Here is a 22,317-nt window from a genome sequence, read left to right on the forward strand (position 1 = left end):
TGTTCTTCTTTGGCTGGTTTGAAGGGTTTGCATTGCTTCTGATTTTTCTTATCACCCCATATGATGGGCTTCTGATATGATGTTTTCCATAGTGAGGATGGTGTATAACTAAGAAGCCCAGCTTTGAGTTAGGAAGATTAGGATCCAAGTCCTAACCTTAAACAAGTGGCTTAGCTGTTAAATTCTTGGTGTCCTCATCTTAAATGGAAATAATAGTACCTGGTGTACAGGTTATTAATGAGTAAGTGAGATAATTATAACATGTTCTGCAAAGTGCAAGGCTGAACATTAAACAGAACCACAATGATCATTATCATTATTGCCCATGGAGCTGCTCTACTGCCCACACAACCTCTCTGAGGACTCTCCCTGCACCTAGTTTTTGTGATATAATGGGTGTCATGCTGATATGTCCCTCCTGGATGGCTTCTTCCAGCACAGCCTGCAAACCTGTGCTAGGCTTCACCACCAAAGAGCTGCCTGGCCTTGGACAAGCCATGTAGGTTCTCTGGGCTTCTAGTTTTCTTTTCATCTACCTATCTCAGAGGAACAAATAAGAGTTTTGCAAGCTGCAAAGGACTATACAAATGCTAGGCATCAGCTGGAATGTTGAAGAAGATGCAGGACCCCTGGCCAGTCTGAATAGCAGGAATGGGGTAGGAGGGTGAGGCTAAGCTACTTTTCTTATGATACTTTTGTTGAATAAAGGGCCACTTTCCAAGCAAATGAGTGAACAACTCTAGCAATTTTCTTTCAGTGGCTGGTAGCAAGTTACAATAAATTTGCTGCAGTGCAAGGGTGGTAAACAGGTGGCATCTTGCCCATCCATTCCAGTAGACCACTAGTTGTGTGGGGGATTCTGAGGTTGTACCCAAGTTTAGTACAAAGCATGTTCTCAACTCAGCAAAAGACGGCAGCAACCTCCATGCCAGGCATTTGCCTTCTCTGGTTTTGGGGTCAATTTAAACCCCAGTTCAAACCCTTACCTTTCAACTTGAGACCCCTGTCTGCCCCAAGCTTTTCCAGCACTCTGGTCCATGGGCCTCTGGAGACATATCTTCCCTTTGATGCCATGAGCACTATGGAACTGTGAGAGAAGAAACCAATTAGACCAGAGAGAGGGCAAACTGGGGCAAGTGGGCATGGGGAGGGATGTTGGGTTGTGCGTGGTGGGACTGGAGTTAGCAGTGCCCAGAGGCCTGGCCAGGGATTCGGGAAAGGGCAGCCTCTCCTGTGTTCTGAGCTGACGGGCTCTTTCCATGTGGTGACGAACATCCTGAGCTCCCTCCCACGCATCTGGCCACAGTTGATGCCCATGGCCTTCTCCAAGCTTGGACTCAGCTCACCACATTTATATGTCTCTCTCCAAACAGAGGAGAGGCTGTAAACAGAGCACGCCATGCCAGGGCTCGGCACACAGTAGGACTTCAAATATGCATCTCTTTCCTTGAACGTTCTCAGCCCTGGTTAGGTAAGACCACATAGAAATGTGGTGACAAAGGAAGGAAGGAGGAAGGGATGAGAAAGAGAGGAGGTGAAGGAAGAAGGAGGGGAGCATCTGTCAAATCATAAAACCATCCAGGAGCTCCTGTAGATCCTGAAGGTTCTAGAGACCAGCTCCATTTGGCATCCCTTGGGATTTCATTAGAACCACAGAATTCCTCCACTGCACTCTCTGAATCAGAATCTGCATTTTTACAAGATCTGCAGGAGATCGTATATACATTAAAGCTCTAGAAGCCCCATGCTAGAAGATTTCTCTTGGAGCACATCTTTCTTTTGCTGTCTTCTTTTGATGGACACAGGCTTAGTATAGTCCAGAGCCAGCTTCCTCTGAGCTGCAGGAAGAGCATGGCCAGGTTTGAAGTCTTTCTGGGGAGAACACCATGTCATTACCATGATGCTCGGGTTGTATCAAGAGCTCAGATTGACCTCTTATGTTCATGTCACCTCTCTCTCTGGTCAGGCAAGACAGGGCTATTGCCTCTATTTTGCAAATGGGGAGATTGAAGCAAATAGTTACCAAGTATCTCAGAAGACCTGCCAAAGGGAAATGTGCTTGAAAGAGGCCGAGGTTTGGAACAATGTGTGTGCCCAGCCTGAAGGTCCCAACTTGCAAAAGTTCGACTTGGGAATAAGGAGTGTCTATCCCCTGCCTCGGGGTGTATTCAGTCCAAAGTGCTGGGAAAATAGCCTTCACAGTGGCAGACTCAGCATGCTGGGCCAGACAGGAGGAAGTGAGCACCTCCCTTGGGAATAGAAATAGGGCAGAAGCTCAATGGGGCATCCAGTTCGTATCTCAAAGGAACTCTGTAACCACAGACCACAGTCCAGACATGGAAAAACTGTATAGGATTCTGGAACCCGTTGTTACCCCTATTTGTGTCCCACTGGGAGCAGCAGGAAAGATCTTAAGATGCAAAGGGCTCGTGTGAAATAAGGATAGATGGGAAGGGAGCTGGGGCTGCCTCAGGCCCTTGAGGAAGGCTGGAGAGAGAGGCCCAAAGGGTTGGTAGGGTGAGGCCCCTTAAGGAGAGAGGGCCCAGTGCTAACACATCCTCCACTCTAGATTCAGGATCTGTTCTCTGGAGGATATTTCTGCATTGTTTCATTTCAGAACAAAAGCTAATGGTCCCTTGTTGGAGCTCAGCCTTCCTACTTATGGGACTCAAATGTAGGTCCTGCCCTCCTGATGGGGACCTAGGTTAGCTCACATGAGCGGGACAGGGAGACAGGCTTCTTTTGTCCCCACCGCCTCCCACTGACGCCCAGAAGCCTGCCTAACTGTGTTGGGCACACTTCTTTGCCTGGTATGCCATCCTCATGGCCTCTAAGCCCATGCACCAGCCAGCACAGAGTCTCTCACAGAGTGGCAGGGCACAGGCAGCCCCCAGAAGCCATGCTAGATGTTTACGGTGTGAGCAGCTGCCCTCTTCTCTCCCCAGGACCCTGGGGCCAGTAGTGGCCTGCTGGATGGGGTAGGAAGGGTGGGCCAGGCTAGGCAAGGCCCGTAGCCACAGTAGGACAGGACCTGCCTTGCCTCATTCCCTGCTGCTTTCCGGGAGGTTAGAGAGGGGTCTAGTGGTACCAATGCCTGCCTGGGTACCCAGCACCAGCCCAGGGAGTGGCCCATTCCAGTAAGGGCTTCCCCCAGAGAGTTGCTGCTGCTCGGGCTGGAAGGAGCCTTGCACACGGTTCCAAACAGAGTAGCACTGCAGTCTAGTTTCTTGTTCCAAGCTCTGCATCCTCTTCCATTTCAAAAGAAAATCCTCTGCCCAAAACAGCATGATCTCTAAATAATAACTATTTTTCCGAATTTGGTCAACCTTGTCCTTCTGTCTGAATCTGCATATGAAAAATAGAATGGCGAAGAAGCATCTGATGGGGGAATGAGGGAGGGAGTAAATGTGGTTAAGCAAAATCCCATTATCTAAAATCTCACCAGGTACCCAGTTCACATCGTGCCCCTCATGGAGTCAGCATCTGGGAAGTACATTTGCTTTCATTCAATAACTATTAATGTTTACTAAGCACCTACTATGTAGCAGGTACCACATGAAGTGCTTAGACTTTCCACCAGTTTGTGGCTCCTGAGTGAACAGTACACTCACTTAACTAGCCATGTTCTGTGCTAGAAATGCAAAGGGAAGTTAGACATGGCCCCAACATTGAGAAGGCCACACTCTTCATGGGGCAACAGATGTGTCCACCAGACCTATTGTGAGTAGTGCTTTAGCAGAGGTAGAACTTTTTTTTTTGAGATGGAGTCTTGCTCTGTCACCCAGGCTGGAGTGCAGTGGCACAATCTTGGCTCACTGCAACCTCCGCCTCCCGGGTTCAAGTGATTCTCCTGCCTCAGCCTTCCGAGTAGCTGGAACTACAGGTGCGCACCACCACACCCAGCTAAGTTTTTTGTATTTTTAGTAGAGATGGGGTTTCACCATACTGGCCAAGCTGATCTCAAACTCCCGACCTCATGATCCGCCCACCTCGGCCTCCCATAGTGCTGGGATTACAGGTGTGAGCCACTGTGCCCAGCTGAGATAGAACTTTTGGGTTGGATAGGAAAAGACCTCACCAAGGAGGCAATGTGGGGAGACTTGTAAGGTATTGGGGAATTACCAAAGATTGCTAAGGAGAGGGGACATAGGTTTTCCCTACATTTAAGAAGTTTAAACCAGCAGCCAATATGCAAGATGGGTTGGAGTTGGGGCAACTGGAAGAGGGAGGCCCGTTAGGAGACTATGCCAACAGTGTTGGTGATGACCAGCAAAGGCCTGGGCAGAGCAGCAGAAGAGAGGATGCTGTGGAGGGAACCAGCAGGCGAGCAGTAATGCAGGTGGAATTGATAGTGTGTGATGATAGTGTGTGGAGGAAAGAAAGAGGAGTCAAACAGAATGCCCAGATTCTGGCCTAGCTATCAGGATGGACTGTGATGATTTCATCAAAACTGAAGAAGTAGGATAGTGGCTGGTCTGGGAGGTTAAACATTTTAAAAGGCTGAGAATTCAGTTCCATACAAGACGTCCAGGTGACGTTGTCCAAGTAGCAGTTGGATTGGAATGTCGGGTGCTTAGGAAGGAGATCCAGGCTGGAGATAGTAGCCACCAGCACTTGGATAGTATTGAAGGTGTGGGAGGGGATGAGATCATGCCGGGAGTGTAGTGAAGAGGGCCAGGGCAACCTTCCCATGTGTAGCGGGGCTGTCCCGCCTGCCTCCGCCTGACCTACATTCACAGCAGCCCGGCTCCAACACCAGAGTCCACAGGCAAGGACGCTCTCATCCAACACCCATGATTTGTGGGCAGGCTGTAGAGACTGCCTGAGCTTTTCCAGACTAATCTGTGATGAGGGCCTTTGTGAGAGGGAGGGGGCCCTTGCCCAGGGGTCTGCTGTGCCAGCAGCCAATCCCAGAAGCAGAGGCACAGACTCACTTGTCAGGGATGGTCGCCACATAGTTGAAAAGCTGCCATGGTATGCCCTGCAGAATGGAGTTCCTGAAGCTCATGTGGCTCACCATGCGCCCTTGGCTCCCGTCAATCACCACCACCTGGATGCCATCCTCCAAGCTAGGGTACTTCTTCCCATCCACCTGCAGAGTCAGAGCAATCCAGGTGTGAGGCGGGGTGCCAAAGCCCCAAGGTTCTCCTGCCCTGGTGGTTCCCAAGCAGACCCTGAAGGCAGAAGTTTGCCTATGCAGCTGTTCAAAGCATAAACTCCATTATCCACTTAACTCCTTATAGCCCTCAGTAGTGGGTCAAATAGTGGCCCTGCAAAAGATACGTCCACCCGGAACCTGTGAAAGTGGACTTAACTGGAAATACAATCTTTGCAGATGGAATTAAGTCAAAGATTTTTTGATGAAACCATCTGGATTTTTAGGGTGGGCCCTAAATTCAAAGATAGGTGCCTTTGCAAAAAAAAAAAAAAGGCAGGAGGAGAGGTGAGACGCAGACACTCAGGAGAAAAATCCACATAAAGACAGAGATTAATGTGTCTGCAAGCCAAGGAGTGTGCAGGAGTGCCGCCAGCCACCAGAAGGGAGAAAAGGCATGGAACAGGTTCCCCGCCCCTAGTCCCCGAAGGAAACCACTGCTGCCAACACCTTGCTCTTGAACTTCTGGCCTCCTGAACTGTGAGAATAACTTTCTCTTGTTTAATGCAAACCACCCAGTTTGTAGGAATTTGTGACAGCAGCTCCAGGACACACTATCCCCTCTCAGTGAGCAAACCCTAATCCTCCAGGGGCCAGAGGCGCTTACTTCAATGTAAGCGAAGTCATTCCAAAGGTGGAAGAAGTGCTGCTTGGAACTCTCCATCTTCACCTCCAAGAAATGGTCCTTTGTTTTCTGGAAAACACATAGAACCCAATAGAACCCAACTCTTCCTGTATCTCCAGTCACAGGAAATGGTTTGTGGAGCTGAGTGAGGGACCTAACTGGGTCTGGGCCCGACTGGACGGCAAAGGGGTCCAGGCTTGCTGTCAGCCACTCACCAGCTGAGAACCAAGGAGCTTCTTGGGCATCGGCACGTCCACGACAGCCCTCTCGGTGAACTTGGGGTAGGCTGTGGCTGTGCAGTCACTGACGCCTGCGTTCTTTGGGATCAGAGCTTTAATCTTTATCCTCTCACAGCCTTTCATGGAGCAGAAAGCAAACTTCTCTCTCTCGTTCTGAGCTTTCAGCTTCAGGAACAACAGCCTGCACACAAGGAGCATTGCTGGGCATTTGCTTGGGCACTCAAACCTCCCCCTTCTCCTCTCACCCACCGAGATATTTACTCTGAGCTGGTCACAGCAGGTTGACCCAGCAGCCTTATAGAATGGAACCATGTCTATCACAGAGTTGTATGTAGTTGGAGAAATAAGGAACAAATGCATTGAAGAAAAAGCTAATGAGAATGGCAATTCTATTCTGAGCACATTTTATGTGCCATGCTGTGCACACATAGTAAATCAACATATCTCATTTAATCCTCAAACAATCCTGTCCAGTAGGTACTATTATCATCCTGAATTCCTGGATGGGAAAATGGTGGCTCAGAGAAGTGAAGTGACTCACCCAGGACCACACAGCTGGGAAGTGACAGAGCCAGCGTTTTCCATCCCAGCATGGTGACTGGTGAGGAAATGTTCTATCTTCCTAACTCAACTTTTCTCCAAACCATAATTTATTCCAAAAATTATTTTATCATTTATTTAAAATAATTATTATTATTGTAAAGGAAGCTGACCCAGTGTTACAGGGAGTCAGATTATAAGGAAAACACAGTACTCACTTGGGATTCGTTATTGTTCTTTTAGTGCAACAAAGCACTTGCAGGCTGAGTCCTGCATCTGAAACATGGGAAGATAGGATATGGGGTATCTACCACCCATCTTGCTCTAGGGACCAAGCCTTCACTGAGCCCATTCAGACTAGGGAGCTAGGTTTGCACCACAATGCCATCACCCCCAAACCCCTACCACAGAGCTGCTCAGACCAGGGGCACACATTGGACTCACAGAGGGGCCATGGATTGGCTACCCAGTAACCAAGATTCTCACTCTCATGGGACCCAGCAGGTCTTGTCCACCACTGGTTGGTGCTTGAACTAAAAGACCACATGGAGTCGGGGCTGACAACCTTGTTGTGCCCCGTGCCTGCTAAAGAATCGCCAGAGGGAGGCAGTTTGTAGCAAGTAGCTGAAACAAGAGGTCAAGCATGTGTGCGTGTGTGTGTGAACATGGGGAGATGGAGAGACACAAGGGGTAGGCAGGCTATCTCCTCCCGGCTGGCTTTGTTGTTTTCAGCACCTGAGCCCATGAGGCCCAACTGGGTTTTTAGTTCTTGAAGACCCCTTGGTCTTCTCTCTGTAGCACCTCCACTTAATCTGAGCTTCCTTGAGTGGTTTTATGTTTCAAGCCATCCACATCAAGTGATCTCAGAACAAAGTAGAAACTGACTGTTACAGAGGCCTCATGCTCAGGGCTGACAGCAGAGCAGCCATATCTGTGTTCCGTGCCCGCATGGTGGGGAAGTTGGGGAGGCAGGTGAGCACCCACTTTGAGCAGCTTAGGAGGAAGGCAGTTCAGTGCTGCCCATGGTCATGTCTCCCTGCAGGCTCCCAACATGGTCCAAACCACTCCTGGGACCAAGGCACAGGAATGGGATTGGTCCTGAGGCTTCTGCACAAAACTTAACAGTATTCAGGTTTCTCTGTTGTCATTATATATCAGATTATCTAAATCGGGAGTGACCTAAAAGACCTTCCAGCCCGTGGTAGGTAGCAGCTGCCTTCCCTAATCCTGACCTACAACTTGGATGTGTGCAAGCTGGCTGAATTGCAAGGCCCTGGGAGACACAAAAGCAGCATGGGCCTGGGCACCTGCCAGCCCAGTGCTCAAATCCTGGCTATGACCAGGTAATGTTGCAGAGCAGCGCTATTGATGGCCGTGCACCTTAAATAATATACTTGTTTATAATTTAGTAAGAATCATTATAATAATTCACTGAGGTGGTGTTAAGCAAACTTAGCTATCCAGAACACAGCTACAATCACTTAACAGTTTTTTTAACCTGGAAAAAATGACAGCTTATGTATTTCACACTTTGAAACCCCCTCCCTTTCAGCTGACTTATTTTAATTTTACCCCTAATTATAGCAAGCTAGTTGTTAAGTATCCTAGCCCATAGTAGATTATTAGAAGGTAGCTGCTAAAGGCAGGTGCTCTGAATAGAAAAAAATAACAAATGTATAAGGCAGAAAGATTTTTAAAAGCCCAACAGTTTGCAGCTGTTCTCCATAGGAAACAGACCCCCCCCTATAACCCAACTCCTGGTCCCTAAGGCATCGCCAAATTGAAACACAACGTAATGATCAACAGGCATAGGGCTAAACTAAGCTACCAACCAAAAAAATGTGCTTAAGGTGACAAACGGACAAGCCTTAGATTTTTAAGACTTTGATCAAAGAGGTTCAACTTACTTAGTGGAAGTTTCCATTTGAAAATTTCACATCTTTTGGACATTTCAGCTCACGAGCCGAAAAGAAGAAAATCTGCATGGATGGTATCCCAGGGACTTTACCTTATCAACATCTGTTACTTTAATCATAATATTTCCTAGTGGTATGTGGGGCATATCTCATTCCTCCTCCTCTGGTTTTCATATGGGAGGATTTTCCTAAATACTTCTGGCCCCTGGTCCCTCCCCTCATCCACTTCTTCCCATGGGAAGAGAGTGTCTCATTATTGGTTGGTTTTGGGTATTTGGCTCAGCCCGTAGAGCAGGGGCACTCTGGTCTGTCTTACATGCTCTGAGGTTTTGGGGCTGGGCCCTATGTGGGGAGCCTGTAATTGCTCAGTGCTACCTGCGGCGGAGAAGGTAAAATTGGGGACGATATTGGGAAGCTCTATTCTCCAACAGCTTTATCATCAATAAAATGGATCGCTTCCTCTTCACCTGCCAGCTTGTCTGCCCCCAACTGGCTTAGTGCTTGTGTGGGGAGAAAGGTGTTTTCTATTGCCCTCCCATCCCAACATTGTACTTATACTTTTGATTCTAAATTTTAATTTTCCCTTAATCAAATTGATGGAGCCATAAATAAGACAGATCACCTGTTATCAGTTTCCTTATCATTGGCTTCCATATAAGAATAGAAAACTGGCCATCAAATGATCTTTCACCGTTACTCCTCACAGTTTGCTATCGACATCACTGTGGAGCTGGCTTGGCATTCTTAAGATATTAGACTAAATTTCTTTTTTTTTTTTTTGTTGAGACGGAGTCTCGCTCTGTCGCCCAGGCTGGAGTGCAGTGGCCGGATCTCAGCTCACTGCAAGCTCCGCCTCCCGGGTTTACGCCATTCTCTCGCCTCAGCCTCCGGAGTAGCTGGGACTACAGGCGCCCGCCATCTCGCCCGGCTAATTTTTTGTATTTTTTTAGTAGAGACGGGGTTTCACCGTGTTAGCCAGGATGGTCTCGATCTCCTGACCTCGTGATCCGCCCGTCTCGGCCTCCCAAAGTGCTGGGATTACAGGCTTGAGCCACCGCGCCCGGCCTAAATTTCTTTTTAAGAGAGGGGATCAAAGAACTCCCAGGAACAGATACTCTGTTTTCATTATATCTCTATTGAATAGAACCTAGTGCAGGTTAGTAAAAGGGTGAGGGGCTTTGAAGACAGACAGATCTAGGTTCAAATCCAGCTGGGTCAAATTTATGCTATGATCTCAGGAAGTCTCTTCTGTTTTCCCTGTGCCTTCTTTGCCCATCTCTCTCACTCTCTCTCTCTCTTTTTTTTTTTTTTTTTTTTTTTTTTTTGAGGTAGAGTCTCACTCTGTCACCCAGGCTGGAGTGCAATGACGCAATCTTGGCTCACTGCAACCTCTGCCTCCCAGGTTCAAGCAATTCTCCTGCCTCAGCCTCCTGAGTAGCTGGGATTACAGGCACGCACCACCATGCCCAGCTGATTTTTGTATTTTTAGTAAAGATGGGGTTTCACCATGTTGGCCAGGCTGGTCTCGAACTCCTGACCTTGTGATCTGCACACCTCGGCCTCCCAAAGTGTTGGGAGGCGTGAGTCACCACGCCTGGCTGCCCATCTCTTAATCCTCTGCTCCAAGTGGGTTGTTGTGAGGATTTGAGATAATGTACCATGTTTTCTGGATTCTAAGATTTACTGCCTTCACTTTTTTTTTTGAAATATGTAAATTCCCTACAATTCACATGTATATTTAATAGAGTGTTTACTTTACTTTTAAAGCTTAACAGCTTTAAAAATGTCATTAATGTATGAGACAGCCAGCCTTAGAATCAAAATGCCTAGAAAGGTGTCTTACATTAATTGGCATTAACTACATGGCTGTTCTTAGACTTATTGGAAAGGCCAAGGGGACAAGATGAGGTCATGCCACTTTCCTGCAGCCAGGTGGGCACCTGCTCACCCTGAGTCTTCGTCCCAGTAGTAGTGGCTCCTGCCAGGATAGCTCTGCTCCACTTTGTCCATCTGCAAGGTCCTCACGAAGACACCTGTCTTGGACGTTTGCTTCAGCAGGCGATTGTGAACATCTGAGAGGATGGAGAAGGTGGTGCCTCTCGGGTAGCAGAGACCCACTCGGATCCAGTCGCCCCTAGGATTGGAAGTAGAGTCAGGTTACAAGCAAGGGTGTCCAGGCCATAGGGCCTTTGGAGCATGCCTTGGAGAAACAGACCAAAAAATCTCCACCAAATGACACCTCCACTTCTGTATGGGAAATTTTGAAAGAACATTTGCTGCCATGGCGACTGAGTTGCAGTGTTCAAGGAGCGAGGGAGAGACAATGGCCGCCTGTGAGCAGAGAGTCTGAATGCTTCACTGGTGTGTCTCCAGGGCCAACCCTGGGGGTGTTCCGTATGGAACTTTGGGAAAAAGACATTCTTTTTGTAGTTAAAGAGCACAGGATCCAAAGGACCTAGGCTCAGCCCCTTCTGGGTCCAGCTTGATTGTAGGGTCCATTTCATCTCTTCGGTCTCATTTCCCACATCTGATCAATGTCCGTCTCACAGAAATACTGTGACAAGTAAATGATATGCATAGCAAATACTTGAATCTAAATATAGGAAGCCCTATCTAGATGCCCTCACCCTCATCACTTTATCTCGCAGAACCTCATTTCCCTCTCTGTAGGATGGTAACAACAATACCCAGATATTTTTGCCATCTATCGAGCACTCCCTAATGCCAGGTCCTGGGTGCCCACCATACCTCATCTCCCTAGATCCTCATTGCACTCCTGCAAGGTAATACTATCCTCAACTCAAAGATCAAGGAGCTCAGGCTCAAGAGGTTACATGCCCTACCCAAGGTCACCCATGCCGGAGCAGGGACTTGCCCTGTGTCCTTTAATGCTTAACTCCTGGGTGATGTCAACCCCTCTAGGTACTCCTGCAGGGATCAATCACATGGGCTAGCTTGTGGTTCCGTAAGAGGCAAGGCCAGGACTTTGCAACAAGTCATCGTTATCAGCTTTGAGCTCAGTCGGAGCAGCTGCCCACAGATCTCACTGCTCCTGGCCGGGCCCCCACTCACTTGTTGAAGTTGATGAGCCAGATGGCGAGTTCGGCGGGGGCCGTCTGGTCCCAGTGGATGGTGTAGCCCTTCTGCAGGGTGACAACCGGCTGGTACTGCTGGTAATGGGTGCTCCTGGTGAGCGCCCCCTCCAGGTAGAGAGGGTGGCTGGGGAAGTCATTCTTGATGATCTTCATTCGCAGGTTACTGGTCTTGTAGGCTTGAATGTACATCTTTTAAAACCCAAAAAGGAAACACACAATGAGGCTATTACAAAGGGTTATTCCAAGAGCGTCTGGTTAACATCTGACTACAGACTGCACTTTCAAAGGCACTTTCTCTTTACAGAACCCTTTTTAGAAGGCTTGAATGAAAGAAAGGCCAAATAAGGGGACATCTCTTTCTGCTGGTGGACACAGCCCAGGCCTTACTGTGTAATCCAGCTAATGCTTTCTGTGCATCTTCATAAAAGTGCTCTGTTGAGCTTCCAGTGGAAATTTGAGAAGAGCCTGCATAATAGTCAGATGGCAAATTTTGGACAAAGGACAGAGATGTGGACGGAGGAGGCAGGGAGTGAGAGAGAGAGATAACTTTTATAATTCTACCATAAAATGCAACTCGCCTATAACTGGCAGTTACTCTGCCTGCATTTGAGAGAGTGCCTGGGTGTGTTGGCCTATTTCTCCCTCCTACTTCCTCTCAGTGTCTGGCCCCTAAGGCCAGTCCTTGTGGTGCCACAACACACTGCATGAATAAATGGTGCCCCATTTCAGAGGAAAAACTGAAAGCAAGACTGTCAGCCATTGAGATCCAGGGACCTGAGAGCCTGAGCCCAGCATTGGTTTAAAACACTGTGTCGGCCAGGCGCGGTGGCTCACGCCTGTAATCCCAGCACTTTGGGAGGCCAAGGTGGGCGGATCACCTGAGGTTGGGAGTTCAAGACCACCCTGGCAGACATGGAGAAACCCTGTGTCTACTAAAAATACAAAATTAGCCGGGCGTGGTGGCACATGCCTGTAATCCCAGCTACTAGGGAGGCTGAGGCAGGAGAGTCTCTTGAACCTGGGAGGCGGAGGTTGTGGTGAGCCAGGATCACGCCATTGCACTCCAGCCTGGGCAACAAGAGTGAAACTCTGTCTCAAAAAACAAAACAAAACAAAACAAAACACAAAAAACAAAGCCACTGTGTCCTGTTTTATGGCACATCCCAAATTCATAAAACAATATCCCCGTAACTGTGGCCAAGAGATCACACCAATGTGTGATCACACCAATGTGCAATGATGTTGTGCTTTTGGAAGGAAGTGGTTATCTTCCCCTCTAGTTTTATCGCATATAAGATGGAAAGAGAAACCAACCCTGCCCATCTTAGGGAGTTGCCCTGAGTATCAGAAGGTAAAGGATACATTAAAGCATTTTGTAAGATGTAAAGTGAAGGGAAAATACTATGGATAACAGTTAACCAGTTGCCAGTTATGATAATCTGGCAAGCTCTAACAATGAGCTTTTCTTCACAGAAGATAAGCAACGTATCAGAAAGAAAGTGTGGGAAGGAAAATCAAGGCTCCGTATGGGACACCTAGACCTTGAGCTGAGGCTGTGTAATGCTGACAGCGTGGATGCCAGGCTTGAGGGTTTGGTCATCCTTCAATTACTCAGGGCATGACTGTCCTCCATCAGCTCCCTTCTGACTCCACTACCCTCCTTATCTTTCTCAGACCATCACATCAACCACTCACTCCCATTAGCATCTTGGCCCTTCCTCTGCCCACATCTGCAGCAGAAGCCTCCCCCTGGCTCATTGCACAGCTCTGCCTCTCCCAGGGCTCTTGAGCAGAGCTGAGAAAATCCCACAGCCTGGGAGAGAGATGCCTCTGCAAATGCACCGCCTCCAGTCTCCGCTAGGTTTTCAACACTGCCAGGTGCTCCTTCCACAAGCTTCTTGTCAACATTTTCCACTCTCTATAACAGCTCTTCCAAATCTTTAATCACTCTCTGGAGGTTACTTTCCTTAAGCCCAGTCCCCAAATTCTCAGCACATGACATCACCTTCTACTGCAGAGAGAAACACCTTCAGCTTCCTGCCCTCTGCCCCAGTCTTCCTCTGGTCCTTCTTCCTGCTAAATGCTAGCCCTGCCACCTCCTCTGGCACCTGATCCCCACCAGCTGCACCCTGTGCTCCCTTTGCCCCTTATGGCCCTTTTCCTTCAGCCCAACACTATCTCCCTCTCCTATCACCCCTCCGCACCCAAATCACTATTTAGCTCTTTTCTAACACCCCAATTCCTGACACCCACAGTGGTGATAATAATGCCTGCCTTGTAGGATAGTTGTGAAGACAGCGTCTTCATTCATACATGTTTCCTTCACTCTCTGAGATGATCTGGCTCACTGTGAGCCTGCCAATTCATTTTCTCAGGCCTCTCTCCCCTTAGTCATTTATTCATTAGTCATTCATCAAAATACTAGAAGTAACAATAATATAATAATAGCTAATTAATATTTTCAGTTCTGCCCCATTCTAGGCACCATCTAGACCTGCCCTGTCCCTCATGTGGCCGCTGTGCACTGGACATGTGGCCACTGTGACTCAGGATCTGAATTTTAAACTTTAATTCATGTAAATTTCAAAACAAAAGCAATGTAAATATTTTTTCCTATCCCATTACCCTGATTTGATCATTACATATTATATACATATATCAAAATATCATGCATGCTCCAAGAGAATATACTATGATATAGCAATAAAAATGCAAAAATAAATTAAAAATAAAATTAAAAATTCACATTAAACACAACGTTATTGTTTCAGTAGGACTACACTTCCCTTGGTTGAAAATTGAGTGGGCAACAGTAGATTTTGAAGACTTAGAAAAAAAACAAGAACTGTTTAATGATTTTCTACACTGATTCATGTTGAATGATAGTATTTTGAATATAATTAAAGTATTATTAAAATCAAATTATGTTTCTTTTTACTTTTTAACATGGCTACCAGAAAATTTAAGATTACATGTATGGCTTGCATTATATTTCTATTGGATAGGGCTGGTGAAACATTTTACATGTATTTTCTGAAGCCACCCCCAAAATCTCGCTAGGAAAGTTCAACTATTTGACAGGTGAGGAAACTGAGGCTCCAAGAGTCCAAGTAATTTGCCCAAGGTCCAATGGTAAGTGTTGGAACCTGACTTGAATCGAAGCATTTGACCCAGGGGGTTCTTTTTTTCTAAGCATTTTGTTTACCAAGTGTTTTGATTTTAACTTTGTAAAAATCCTACTGGGTGAGGGGGAAAAAATTAAAAGAAAGAAAGAAAAAGAAAAAAAATTCTATATCTCTTTGTGCCCTGAAACAGAGCTAGGCATACAGTAGACACTCACTGAATGCTTGTTGCATGAGTGAATAAGTGAGTGACCGGCCCCCAGCAAGGTGTCCCCACCTGTGCATAGCGCCCACTGCAAATGGCCCCTCTCCAGTCGGGAACATTGATGCAGTCTGGGTGCCGGACCAGCCAGTTGTCATCCTTCGTGAGGTAGGAGCCAGGGTACTCGGACACGGAACCATCAACGTCATGGAACACAGATGTCTTATCCCCATCCATGTCCAGCTGGTTGAACCAGGGCCCAGGCTCTCCGAAGAACACTCTGGAAGTAATCTAAACAGAGCCCAGGAAAGTTAGGCAGGGCTAGAAGGTGAAGGGAAACTGCAGCCGTCATCAGGCCAGGGCGAGGTTTCCGATTTCCATTGACATTACAAGCCAGCCAAAACAAAGATGCTTTCGGGCACTGAGAGAAACCGCAAGGCTGACCCCTCCGATGCAACCGGAGTCACAGTCAAAGGTTCACCGTGCCTCAACTCCCAGACCTAGCACACACTTTTGGCCTCTGCTCACTGGAGGGTTGGCTGCTGTGGGTGAGCTTGAAGACTGCTCTGACACACAGGCTTCACCAACTGCGGAGATGGAGGAAGGGGACTGAGGACTGTGAGTGTGAATGTGTGTGAGAGGGAGGTGGTGGTGATGTGTGTATGAGAAAGGGCACACACACGTTTACACATACACATACGCATGCACGGGGGCATCCATGTGCAAGGGAAAATGTGTGTGTGGCATGTTTCAGGAAGACAGTTTTGCAGCATGGGTCCTCTCAGATTTCCATGACTGACCTTTTTCAGGCCCTCAGTCGCCTGAGTAAAGACGTTAAGTCATTTCAGTTTCACATCATTTCCCTCAGCCTGCCAGAAACTGGGCAAACAGGCAAAAGGCAGGAGCAGGGGGGAGAAGGAGGGAAAAGTCTGGGAATCCATAACCTGAAGGAAATGCACAGGAGGCCTGGCCCCGGCTGGTCTCACGGGGCAGCCCTTGCTCCTGATCTCCTAATCCTCAGCTCCTCTTCTGCCTTCTCTGTCTAGGGCAAGGAAGGCTCTGTTTATAGTCTGCTCTCGGGGAGAGATTAAACAGAACATCATCAGTTAAGACTTCCCTTGGAAACTGTGGGGCTTGTTAGATTCTTTGTGCCAACTCAGGTGGCCTGGTCGTAAGACTCAGTTTGTCAAAGTCAAGACCCTTGGAGGAACAGCCTAGGAACCTCGATCCACACGTCGGGGTCCTCTGGAGGCTGGCCTGAGTTTTGAGCAGGGAGAGAGCAAGCGGGCATTTACCCAGACCTGACCTGTGGGGCAACCTACGCTTGTACTTTTCCAGTTTGGATGAAGAGCAAACTGGGACACGGCCCAGCCTAGTTGGAGGAGGCTTTTCAACCCCTGCGGTGGTGGCAATAGCTCAAACTCTGGGCCCCAGGGGACCTTGTGAATCACCATCCAAAGTCTGGGTTTGCCGGGAGTCTGCCGTGGTGCCTCACTCACCGGAACGTCCTCAAAGGCAATGCCGGTCACGTTGTTATGGGGGCAGCTCTGCCAGGCATTATTCAGGCGGAAGGCCAGGGCGCTGGTGTGCCGGCCCTCCAGGGCCACAAACTTTCGGAAAGTGCAGTTTTGGATGTTGATGGGGCCATCATAGAACTGAATTCCTCTAATTGGAAAATTCCTATGGAGTTAAGGAAGATGTCAGTCTAAATGTTGTCCATTCCTATGGAGTTAAGGAAGTAAGATGTCAGTGTAAACGCCATGTTGTTTGCCCCTTCTGAGGTGGATGGTAGCAGAGACTTCCTGGGTAAAACCATTCCTGATCCCCACCTCTAGCAACTCCCCCTGCCCCAGATCATTACTGATTCATTAATTAATTATTAATTCATTAATTAATTTAAAGCATGTATAGACACACTAATTGTCAATGAATGACTGTCGGATGAATGGATGGATGGATGAATGGATGGATGAGTGAATGAATATCCATCTAGTTGCTGATTTGGAGTTTGGAGAATGGTCCTGTATTTCAACATTTCCCCCAATGTTTCCATTATATAAAGAGTCATTGGGTAAATACTGTAAATACCGCTGGAGTCTGCCAATAATATGTTTCTTGGGAAGGTAGAGCTGTTAGTCATTATCGCCTTAGTTTTAGTTGCTATAACAATTTAATCAGATTAAGACCCACATGAGTTTTTCCTCTGTGAGTAAGCCTTTCACATTGGCAGTGTGCTGGGTTTGGGAAACAGAGGGGAAAAGAACACAGAATGGAAGGTGATAAACATGTGATAAAAGCAATTGTAAGGCAACATTTTCAGCACCCCTAGAAGAAAGGGAGGTCCCACTGAAAAGCATGACTATGGACTGACAGAGAACCCCAAGAAGGCCCTGAGACCCAGAAGGAGGTAGGAAGCGGCAACAGGCTTGGACGTGGAGGTAGGAGAGACTGGACAAGAACTGGTGACTTGAAGATTTTGCCTTGGTCTAGCATGGAGTAGGTTGCTCAGACACACTTCTCCCGTTGCCTCAGACTCCTGAGCTGAGCACAGGAAACAAGGGTCTGCGAGGTTGGCTGGGCTTCCTGGTGGCCCTTCTTGGGCCTGGCCCCAGTCTAGGCTTGCTCCTTCTCCAAACCCAACATGTATGCTTATGCTGGTGTCTCTATATCTGGGTCAAGCCCATTCTCTTCCACAGCAAATATAAAGAAGAAAAGATAGAAAGATGGAAAAAGAAGCAGAAAAAATATCTGCCCACAGGGAGAGACCATACTCCAGTTGTCCCTGATCTTCAACCCTGGGCTCCCTTCCTTTCCAATATGGTTCCTTGAGGAAGACCCTAGCCACAGCAGTCATGGTAACATGCCTTCAGCAGGCACCAAAGACTCCTTGCATTTCTATATTTTAATGTTTATAATTGATTAACATCATGACCTAGAATCCTGATTCTCATGGGGTGGCTCCATGCATTTTTTCATTTCACATATTTTAGAGACAGCCCATTTTTACTAGCTCTATACTTAGGTTTTACACTTCAGCCTGACCCAGCTCTATACAAGATGGATCAACCATGATGAGGACTGCAAGGTCTTAGGTTCCTACTTGCAGATGCAATTTGAGGAACATGCCTCAGTCTGATAGGTTTCCATAAACAGGATCACCTTTGGAAGTCATCAGAGCATTCTGGCCCTGGGAGGCTGCTAACTCTTGGCAAAGAAACCCTGAACATGCAGATTCAGGGTCACTCATACAAATGCTGAAAGGGACTGCTCCGTCACTCAGGTTAGACAGAAGGAAGGGCTTCTCCCACCTCGTGCTGAAGGAGATCATGATTTTGCCTTTGCAAAGTCTTTTCCATGTCCACTTGGGTTGGAAGTTTTAGGTCAATGTGTATTTTGTGTCCTGGCTCTAGTAGTAAAAATTATATCTTCCTAGAGAGAGTAGAAAGCTCAGAAAGACAAGAAGGGCTGATCTTATCATCAGGAGCACAGGGACCACCATGCTGCTCACAGGCTCTGAACCTTGCTCTCTGGCTTAAATTCACACCTGAGCAGAAACACCAGCAGAAGAAGGGAGATTTCCTCACCACCGACCCAGCCTGTGGCTTTCCAAGGAATTGACTGAGTTCATTATCCCTATTTGCTCATCAGCCTTCCAAGTCACTCACTCACTCTCCACCCACCTGCTTATTGTCTGACCTTCATTTGAACTCCCCCAGCTGCAGAGCCCAGGACTCCTCAGGACAGTCCTGCTATTCTGTTGTTGAGCATATCTGATGTAAAAAGATCCATCCTTCTTGCTCTAGACTAACCCTAAGGACCATTGTAGAATGAGTCTCATCCCCTATGTGCACAGCGGCTCTGAGAACGTGCAACAATATCCCCCATGTTGTCCCCAAAGTGATGATCCTGTCTCCTGTTTGAAGACCCCAACCTGCATGTGACATGGCTTCAGCTTTTGTCACCCTCCTGGTTATTCTCCTTTAAGTGTGCTTTGGCCAGACTCTATCGCTCTCCCATCCTCAGGAGTGGATGCAACACTCCAAGTGAGTGTGCTGTCAGAGAAAAGGACTCATGATCCCTGATCCCAGACATTAAATTCCCATTAACGTAGCCCAGGAACACATTACGCATTTTGATGGCCACATTACCCTGTTGACTCATATTCCACACTATTTTTTGACTTCTCTCTCCCCATTCCAGATTTCATCCCTTAATTGTTAGTCTCAGTCAGCTCAATGATTCCTCTGGCTGGTAGAGGACAGAAGAATTCAGAGTCAACAGGTAGAAACTACCCATTAAGTTTTTCCCTTCCAACACAGCCACTTAGGTTAAGCCACTCAGAACAAGGAGCTACATGGTTGCAAACCTACTGGCCTATAGGGAGGGTCCTTCCGCTATGGTCCAAGCCACCAGGGCCCCAGATCCTATTGTCCATCATTTCTGTCCCCACGTTGCCGCTCTCGCCAACAAACAAGCTGTTCTTTATCTCTTGCTTGGAGCCGTCGTCATATGGGAAAGTTCCACCACTGTAGAGAGAAGATGTTTAAGGTGAGATGTCCAGAGACAAGATCCCACAGAGGTCCAAATACAATGACAGTTGCCCTTACCTGGCCAGGGTTAAGCCGATGCCATTGTCAGCAAACCTGTGGACAAGAGCAGATAGATAGTCAGAGCATGTCCTAGCTTCACATTCAGTGGAGTCGTGGAGAGAAGGACACTTCCCTGCCCTTAGAGTCAAACTGAATACCGTGCAGAGGAAGGAGTCTCTATGTAAGCAGACATGTGCTCTGGGAGTTGTGGCTCTCCTGTTCTACACAGGAAGGGGATGTTCTGGGTCCCCTCCCACTCCAACTCTGACTCTAGAGAGAAAACGGTGACCTCTGAGGCTCTCCATGTTCAACGGCATTGACAGCATGCAGACTGCGGTCCATGAGCCTCCCTCTCCAGCCCTATCCTCTGTGATTCCAGGGCTTAGTTTGAGGTTGGATCAGGAGAACTTGAAGGGCCTTCCGCTGTCAGGACCAGCACCAGGGAACGGTGGAGTATGTGAATACACTTCTATTTTTTTTCTTTTACCATCTTCACTGCTGTTTCAGCCATAGAGAGAGGCAACAATAGCTACTTTTCAAGTTTCCGGGAAGTCAGGCAGATGCAGGCCCTGAGAAGGGCAGGAAGTCATTTTGCAATTGTGCTGGAACCATCTCGTTAGCTCCTTTTCACCTCTGCCCTTTTTAGGGGTCAGATGAGCATGCTCCTGGAGGGTGTCTGATTGCGAGGGCCAAGGAACTACACAGAATCCAGAGCTGAGCCTTGGGTCCGTGCTACCACAGACTCTAGGGCCAAATACAGTGGCCGCCTTCACTTCCTGTGTCCCAGGGGTAGATTTAACTGGTCTCCATGCCTCTGCTCCTTCCACCTGTCCTGTCCACCCTACCAGGCTCATCTCAAAGTGCCATTCTCACCAACCTTTCTGCTCCCTAAAATTTCCATGGCTTTATATCCTTCATAGATCCAAGCTCAAGGGCTTGGTGAATCCACATCAGCTGCACCAGGCTGGTCCCGGTGGCCCGCATGCTCTGTAATTCCCAATGTACTTTTTCATCCTCTGCTCACCCTCTTTCAGACACACGGACCTTTTTCTTTTTCTGAAGCACATTTAGTTCAAATGAATCATTCCAATCCCATCATTAGGGCACTGTCTACTCCATTTATTTTCCAAAACTTCCTGAGTCTTGTCTCCCAGACCCCTCCATGGCTTTTCGTCATTGCTTCTGTCCCCCATTGCTCGGCTCCTGGTCCCCTCATTCTTCCAATCCTTGTAGGGATCCCTATCTTCTGTTAGCCCCTATTGCACCAACCTTGTCCACGCATAGGACCACAGCCTTGGTGCCAGCCAGATCCTAGGCTACCTTGGAATGAGTCTGGTGGGGGATTAAAAGACACACCCACTTTGGCAGGAGGGGTCTTCGCAATTTTTCTTACTGCCCTAAATCTGGCATTCACCGTCTCTTTAAGGACCTAAACTCTGAAATGCCCACAACCAGAACCAAGAGATTTACCGAACTTTGGATATTGCGAAGAATTTTGGCATTGACACCATCTAGTTTCTCTTCAACCCAAGGCTTCCACCCACCTTCTGCATAGTGCCCCTCCCAAGGATGCTCTAGGGTCTGCTCTAGGGATAAGGAGCCTGGCAGCTTATCGCATAGACTGGTGTCTCATATGGTAGGAACGGTTTTCCTTCTCCAGAGCTGAAACCTGCTCCATGCCTATCACTTTTGCCTTCTATAGCCAATCAGAACAACCCTGTCCCCTTCCCCTAAATGCCCTTCAGAAACCCAGAATCAGCTCTCTTCTTTCCCCTCCCTTCTTCTTAAAACCAATGACTTCTTTTCTCCTGTGCAAAATGAAGGCCCCTCGGCCTGGCAAAGTGACTCACGCCTGTAATCCCAGCACTTTGGGAGGCCGAGGTGGGCAAATCACAAGGTCAGGAGTTTGAGACCAGCCTGACCAATGTGGTGAAACCCCATCTCTACTAAAAATACAAAAATTAGCTGGGCGTGGTGTCACATGCCTATAATCCCAGCAACTCGGGAGGCTGAAGCAGGAGAATTGCTTGAACCCAGGAAGCAGAGGTTGCAGTGAGCTGAGATTGCACCATTGCACTCCAGCCTGGGTGACAGAGTGAGACTCCATCTCAAAGAAAAAAAAAAGGAAGGCTCCCTCAGTCTCTCTGCGTCTGTTTTTAGGTTTTGTTTTTTTGACTTTTTAAAAAAAAAAATTTTATTGTTTATTTTTGGCCACTGCCTGCTGCCATTCTATGCCCCTGCCTGGCTGGGCCGAAAGCCTTTGCACCTCCCCTTCTCTGTCTCTCATGCATCTTCCTGGGGTTCCATTGTTAAGTCAGTTTCTCCCCAGATCTCTGCATATCTGAGCAGCCTTTCTCAACCTCCCTCTCTCTCTTCTCTCTCTGTCAATGCTGTGTCTCTGTTTTTCTCCTCACATACTTTTCAATTTCTCTTGTTCCCTTTCACCTTTATTTCTCCTTTACTTGGTCACAATAAAATAGAGAAATATGTTTATTTCCTAATAGGGTTTCTGATTTCCCATTTTTAACACAAAAGGCAGACAAGGAGACATTTCACAATACTCCCTGGAAACAAATCCCAGCTCTGCTGACTGTGCCTTCTGGTCCTTGGCATGTGCCGGTCACTTATATAGGGACTTCATATGAGAGCTCAGCGTTCCCTGCCTTTTTCATTTGGGTCTTGGAGTCCAGTGAACTGTAGCTCCAAGTTCCAGTTCAAACACTAGCTAACTGCATGACCTTAGGAAATTCACTAACTGAAACTCAGTTTATCATCTCTAAAATGGAGATTGTAATTTATATGTTTGAGAAACACGGTAAGAAAGAAATGCAACC

General features: G+C 47.6%; 1 protein-coding gene across 2 annotated transcripts in view; it reads right to left on the bottom strand.

Annotated features, from left to right (window-relative positions):
- CEMIP (cell migration inducing hyaluronidase 1) overlaps positions 1 to 22,317 on the bottom strand; it is a 172,544-nt gene that overhangs the window by 3,751 nt on the left and 146,476 nt on the right. For both annotated transcript variants that reach the window (XM_033189217.1, XM_033189218.1), the window contains 10 exons: positions 19,502 to 19,537; positions 19,265 to 19,420; positions 16,394 to 16,574; positions 14,970 to 15,185; positions 11,548 to 11,759; positions 10,424 to 10,609; positions 5,996 to 6,200; positions 5,763 to 5,849; positions 4,935 to 5,092; positions 987 to 1,087 (listed from right to left, as the gene is read on the bottom strand). In XM_033189217.1, coding sequence (XP_033045108.1) covers positions 987 to 1,087; positions 4,935 to 5,092; positions 5,763 to 5,849; positions 5,996 to 6,200; positions 10,424 to 10,609; positions 11,548 to 11,759; positions 14,970 to 15,185; positions 16,394 to 16,574; positions 19,265 to 19,420; positions 19,502 to 19,537 — 1,538 coding nt within the window. The remainder of the gene's footprint in view (positions 1 to 986; positions 1,088 to 4,934; positions 5,093 to 5,762; positions 5,850 to 5,995; positions 6,201 to 10,423; positions 10,610 to 11,547; positions 11,760 to 14,969; positions 15,186 to 16,393; positions 16,575 to 19,264; positions 19,421 to 19,501; positions 19,538 to 22,317) is intronic.

The sequence above is a fragment of the Trachypithecus francoisi genome, unplaced genomic scaffold (assembly GCF_009764315.1).
Source record: "Trachypithecus francoisi isolate TF-2019V2 unplaced genomic scaffold, Tfra_2.0 Lachesis_group3, whole genome shotgun sequence".
In the NCBI taxonomy this organism is placed as follows: domain Eukaryota; kingdom Metazoa; phylum Chordata; class Mammalia; order Primates; family Cercopithecidae; genus Trachypithecus; species Trachypithecus francoisi.